Source organism: Ipomoea triloba, chromosome 2, assembly GCF_003576645.1.
Source record: "Ipomoea triloba cultivar NCNSP0323 chromosome 2, ASM357664v1".
NCBI lineage: Eukaryota > Viridiplantae > Streptophyta > Magnoliopsida > Solanales > Convolvulaceae > Ipomoea > Ipomoea triloba.
Window position 1 is genome coordinate 3882516 of NC_044917.1, and position 6974 is coordinate 3889489.

General features: G+C 36.9%; 1 protein-coding gene across 1 annotated transcript; it reads right to left on the bottom strand.

Annotated features, from left to right (window-relative positions):
* Positions 1–1770: 1770 nt before the first annotated feature.
* Positions 1771–6662, bottom strand: LOC116006693 (nucleobase-ascorbate transporter 1-like). The gene is given in 14 exon segments (XM_031247175.1): positions 1771–2396; positions 2493–2653; positions 2724–2801; positions 2870–2961; positions 3058–3116; positions 3207–3293; positions 3460–3633; positions 3636–3836; positions 3919–3978; positions 4217–4292; positions 4378–4478; positions 4767–4943; positions 5036–5133; positions 6361–6662. Coding segments are annotated over 14 exon segments (1659 nt in total). The 5' UTR covers positions 6443–6662; the 3' UTR covers positions 1771–2183.
* Between the last annotated feature and the right edge of the window lie 312 nt (positions 6663–6974).

Below are 6974 nucleotides of genomic sequence, written 5' to 3' on the forward strand. Positions count from 1 at the left end.
CAAATAAATATTTATATTTCATATATTTGTACGTTTCTCTCGCATTTCATCATATTCAGCATTTTTCCATTTTGCATTTCCATGTTACCTAGTAGAGGATGCTTGGATTGAACTACAAGTATTCTACTCCAAACTTTATATAAAGGTGCTAATTTCATTTTCTAATATCAAAAGTTATAATATAATATTTGTTTCAATACAATAGAAGTTAACATAACCAATTAACTATACACTAATCTAGATAGAAACAAGCTAATTTAAAGATTTTAAATAAAGGAAAAAAGTTGAATCAGTAGAACAAAATTGAATGTCTTTATGGAGAAGGCTGGTAATAAAAGACAAAAGAAGTTCAACAATCAAAGTTGATTAAAATTTGACTTAGTATACAAGGTTGAGAGCTATTTATTAACATTTTTAGTTTAAGTAAGTTGGTCGTAGGCAAATTTTGGTTAATTTATCTCCTTTGTTAGCTGGAGTCACAAAACGGGCTTCACTCAAAATGCATATGTGGATAGCGACAACGTATTTTCTCGTAAATCAAACAAACCAAACCACAATGTTCCAAGTTTAATTATCTGTGAGAGCTATCTATTGTCCTTGACAAGTAAACCACAATGTTCCAAGTTCGATTTCCCATGAAAGATGTCTATTAGTCTTCTTAGTTTGGCTAAATGGTATGGGCTTTCTGATAAATTAAAGCATTATTAAGAGTGGAGTGTGGAGGGGTGATGCATAAAATAGTAAAGTAGGAATGTGCAAAGTAGCCAAAAATATATGCGGAAAATTGGGAAAAAAAAAAAAAAAGTTGAGATAGAGGTAGCATGGGAACAATAGCTAGGCAACAAAAAGGAATGGCAGTGAGCACATGCAAGAAATGAGAATAATATTTATTTGTAGCAGTTATTCTCCCATTTTGGCAATCATGGAGCTATAAAAATGGTGGTGCCACCCTAGCTAGCTTGATTGAATGATTGATGATTGGTTCCACTTTCCCCTAAATGAATTGGATGCTTCTATTATTCTAACTCATTAAAAAAAACAAGGACAAAAAATGCACAATGCAAGAGATGCCTGCTTGTTTCCCATGTGCCCAAATTCATTCATCCTACAATTTTCTATGCTTATTTACCATGAATGTTAGTTATTGCTTGTCGGCCAATATACACATTGGAAGAACAAGTATAAAATCCAAAAACAAAAGAATGTAATTGTTCAAGGTTTATATACAAGTTTGGATATTAAATGCACTTTACCATACATGAAAATTAAATTCTTAAAGATCAATAACATAAACGGGCTCGCCGGGCTCGCCCTAAACATGATAAGATTGTTCAAGTTATACTTTCAAAAAATAAGAAACCATATCTTAGAATTATGAGTTGATTGGGTCAAGGATGAGTACCATGTCGAGGACGAGGACCTTAGACAAGGATGACCATACGAGCATTCCTTAACTTTAGTGTCCTTCGTGTGCCAGTTGGCCCATACTGCCAATCTGTGAATCAAGATTTATTGATAGACCGAGAACAAGGACAACCTCCTTGTACCACTCATCAATAGCAATTCCACCAAAAAAAACATTGACTTAACTATGATGACATTTTCATATTTAATCAACTAGTAATTTAACAATATTGTCAAGTAGGCGAGTAACTTGTAACTCAATGATATCTCTGTGGCTCTTCCAAATGAGAAGTCACAAGTACGAAAGAAATAAAGACAATAGTACTAAAAAAAATTTGACAAAACAGATCATTGGTATTCAACCTGTACACATAAAAGAGACATGTTAAGCATATAACCAGTTAAAATGGAACACATTTGGGTTGAGACCTTGACATAAAAGTTGAATATGGGCCTAAAAGAACACATTGAGATCTCTACATCTTTGTTATTTATGGAAATTTAAATCCTACAAAGCATCAATTGATCTGCAGTAAGCTCTAGTGCTCTACATTCCCTATCATGAAGACCTTGCTACCCCACAAGAACCAAAAAAACCCAATGTTGAGGCGACAAAACCAATTAGGATTTCATCAGTTATCTGTCTAGGATATGGAACTGGACAGGAGATGGATTAAGCTCAACCAAACATCATTTGAATATCATGTTAATTGAATTTGAATTTGCCTAAGAAAGTAACTACCGCTCTGTTCTTTTTCTTCCAAGATTTCTATCTGGGGCTATGTAGGTGGAAAGAATCTGTTGAGGTTAAACGGCAAAGTGTAGAATTCCTCGTTGCGGTTGTCGCCTCTGAATGTTCTGAACTTCACCCACCACGGCATCCCTCTGTCTTTCTTCGATTTTTCCACTTCCAGCGTGTTGTCCAGGAACACCGCCACGATCAATCCCACTGTTGGCGGGGAGGAGAATATCGTGTTCATGAATGCATTGAACTGCAATCGTTATGCAAAATGCTAGAGGTTAGAGGAAAACTCGAGAGAGAGATCATTCTTGATGGACTGGTTTTTTATGGTTTAGATAGAACTCACCCATCCGGCATTGGTGTGAACGAGGCCATGGCGACCTTGGGACCAATATTCATTGAAGAACTGAGGAATCGAGATTCCTAGGAAGAGTGAAAGGCCCGTGATGAAGAGATTGCGCATACAGTTCATGTTTGTGAACTGAAGAAACGACAAGCCTACAGAACCTGCAGAAAAACGAGACCTTTAAAGGCGACAATAGCGAGATGTGGTATATATAGATTGGTAATAGCGTACCTACAAGGCCAAACAGAACACAGTATAACGCAGCATATATCACGAAAGGTATAGACGCAAAAACAGCTCCGAATTTCCCTGCAACGAGTGTAAAATTAACGAACATTCTAGTCTCGTCTCGAGAACCACACAGCACAACACTATACCTAACATGGAGAAGAATATCATGAAGCCCGCAGAAATCTGAACAACTCTACGGCTCCCAACCCGAGTGAGTCCAAGGAGTCCCACGTTTTCCCTGAAATAAATTTGGGATTTCAGCTATTAAGCTTTACCTAAAGCTAAGTATCAAAGTGTAAAGAAACCGATGGCTCACAAGGATCTAAATTCTTACACAGATACAGTGGACCCGGTGCCTGTTCCAAAAAGACCATCAAGTAAAACACCTATTCCCTGCAAAGTTGATTTGAACCGAGCAGCTTAGTATTTTTGGTCATGAAACAATAGGCAAAAGTGACATTAAGCAGGTTAAGACGAGCTCACCTGCCAACCAATCCCCCGACTAAGTACGTAGGCTGGAGGTGGAGTGGCAATTGCTAGACGAGATGCAGCCTTGTATGCACCAGTTGACTGCATATACTTTCAGTTAAAATAGAACGTTTTGTTGTATAATTTAAGATGTATTTGATCCGGGTTTTAAATGACTGTTACTCATTAGCAGACAATAAATGGACCGGAAAGTTCAACTACATCTTTAGATCTAAACGCCACGAAGAAGAGTCCCGCTCAAAGTTACCTCAACCATTGATACAAGAACTGCAGACATCATTGCAAATGAATGGCCTGCGGCGAAAGTAGGTGGACCCCACTGCAAAGGGTACGGGAACTTGAACCTGAGATTATGATCAGTAAGTTTAGTATTATTTACACTCATCAAAAAAGCATTACTGATTAGAAGAATGCACATATCAGTACATCAACAGACCATGGAGCAGTAGATATGATATTTGCTCTATCTGTACGACAACTGAGTTGAGTATGAAGAGGTTTGCCTCGGTAAGCTCCACTAGCTGTCAGAATTACGGAATATATCCAAATAATCGTGACGCATATCAATATAGGAAACCGTTCAAACAGCGGGAAGTCCCTCAGTGGTTTAACGTGCTTTAGATACTGCAATTAGCAGAGTGTTACTTGTATGACCATCAATTTTCCGCATTTGAAAAAAGTTGCACTCGTGTATAGAACCACTTACTTGTGACAAGCCAATTACCAACAATAGTGTTGGCAGCCCAATCTCGACACAATTCCCGAGCTGCAAAACATTTGCATCCGGCAACATATAAGAAACTTGGATAGACAACACATCTATAATTACTAATATGTTGACCACATCTCATGTAACCATACTGTTTTAGTCTTTTAAGTGAGTGTATGTAAAACAAAATTACAAAGCTTACGTGTTTAAATGAACTTAAGGAGCACTACTTTTCACCCAAAAAATGCATTATATTTTGAGTGAATATAAAACCGTAGTGTTGATGAGAGCATACCGCGGGAAATCCCCTCTGAAATAGGCCCAGACCAACTAATCCAACGACGGGTGCAATACCAAGGGGACTGAAAAAACTGAGAATAGATTGAAAAGTAGTATCAAGGTCAAGTATATAGCGACTCATCACTGTCATAATAACACGAAATGTTGACACCATACCGTGAAAACAGACCCCAAACTTGGCTGTACCCCAAGATTATTTGAATGCTTGCGGCAACAATCAACGCTCCTTGGATCGCCCTCATGGTTTGTATAAATCTCTACAATCCAGTTACTCATAAAAGATCATGCAATGCCCTTTAACACAACAAAACCATCAAGTGCATGCTTTCGAAACCAAGATGAAAAAAAGCAAAACAAAACAAAACAAAAACAAAAAAACATGACATTACATTGTAGTTTGGATGCAAGTACTAACCTACCTTCTAATGTGGTTATTCATGTATAAACAACCTCAAATTGAATATTAACTAAATCTATCGATATGTCAACTAAATTTAAAACTTAACTCCTTAAATGCAGAGAAAATGGTGAGAGTTTTCACTTACTATATGTGGCTCGCTTATCCGTTGAAGAGATGAATCACTAATAATATAGACTATGGGGATGACGTATGCAAAGGATCCTCCAACTACAGCTGGCAATCTGGTTCCAAAGAGTGCTTGGAGAAGAGTGTTTATTCCAGCAACAAAAAGCAAGGTTTGTATTACCCGTGCCTTGTCCCCCTGGGTAAAGAAATAATAAGTGAGCTATGCTAAAAGGTATTTAAAATGAATTCATAAGGAGACTAGACTTAGGCTATTATCTGACAACTTACGTCGGATCCACCCATTAGTGGTACAAGCAGTGTAGGGATCATCGCACTTGTCCCAAGTACTAATATGTAATTTTGAAACGCTAACAATATGGTTTCAGCTGCAGACAAGAACCTTAAATAACGTCAGTAGCCAGTAGGCATGACAAAATAACAAAATAATAATGCTCTGCCAGCATATCTCTAATGCAATAAGAAACGTAAAGTGCTCAATATTGATTTTGCTTGACAAGAATTTCCTATCTCATAGCCATTACCAAATTCACAAGCAACATTTCATTCTCATACCCAGGTTATGAAGAATTGATATTCAACAATTTGGCAAACCAAACTAAACTAATTTTCCCATGTCCCACTCACACAATGAGAGGGCTAAACTATTGTTAATGGGAAAACAACTCAAAAAAGAACAAACCAACAAGGAAAAATAAATAATTATTTCAATCTCCTGCTTTTTCTTGGACTTATTTGTTTCATATTTCTTTCATGCTAATAGTCATTGCCCTACTTAGCTTTAAAAACTTTTGACTTGAATAAGAAATGGCCGAAATACTAGTGACAAGTAGAGTAGGAAACACCGTCACTGTCATGCCCACATTCCGAAAGATTCAACCTTTGCTCAAAAGTCATCAACCCAATACACAACCGTGACAAACTTGTCAAAGTTTCAAACTTTGTTCAATCTTTATACCGCTAATTGCTAAAGCACCCTTTCAAATTAGCCAGAGAAAAAAGGGAAGAAATAGCAGCATTGCTGCCTACATTCTGGATAACTCATTCTAAACCATTCAAGAGTTTGATGGTGAATTTTAAAAGTTAAGAAACAATACAATACATTCATCCCCAAAAAGGAAAAACTAACAAAAACAAAATGCTCATAGAAAAATTGAATCTTTCCAAGTGTCAGCCATTGCCATCAATTTAGCAACAGACACCCAAACCAGCACTGGTTTCCCTGTTAACAGATACCCATTTTGCTAAAATTCACCATGACCATGTATCAACAATAAGCAAATCAAGGAAAAAAAATCTGACAACGTTTTGAAAAACAAAAGAGAATGCCAATAAGAATGTCAATAAGCTAAATGGCCAAAGAGCTAGTATTGACATCAAGTGAAACCGCTAAACGAGGGTAGACCACACAGAGTTACCTAGTACATTTCGATACCCACAAATGGCAAACAATGTTGTCCCTTCACAATCAGACCATTCTACATACACAACAAGCGCATACCCTATACACACACATATACACAGTGACAGAAATGGGATACATATACATATATTTACATACAGAGAGCGAACAAGAGAGAGAGAGGGGAAAGTACGCCATGGAGGGTTGGAGTCTATGCAATACTCGAGGTCCTGGAGTTGCTCCATGGGAGGGTGAGCAATCTCTGCCATTGCCATTGGTGAGGGCGGAGGATCACCAAGAACGCTTCTATTTCACTATCTTACACACAAAGAATCAAAAACAAGAAAGAACGATAATGCAAAAAGAGAAAAAGGACAGAATATTTGAGAAGAAGCTAATAAAAACAAGGAGGAGAAAGTAGAGAGAGAGAGAGAGGGAGGGAGGGAGGAGAGCAAAAGAAGAAAGTAAAGCACCCAGGCAGAGCAGGGCAGCACTACTACACACAACAAAACACCAGATAGAAAGTTGAGAAAAGAGAAGCAAAATTAAAAAACAAAAAATTATTCTTTCCTGTGAAAGGAATAAATGTTGGATTAATTTTTTAAACCCTTAATATAAAATATCATGAAATTTATATTTTTGATCCTTCAATTATATTCGTGATACAGATTTAGTGACTATTAACCCTAAGTTATATGTAAAGATGTGATTTTGATCATTCGAAAACTATTTTCGTCATTAGTATATCACTTAATAAAGTAGTTGATTTAATCTTTCATAGATTAAAGTCTTTACTTTACACATAAC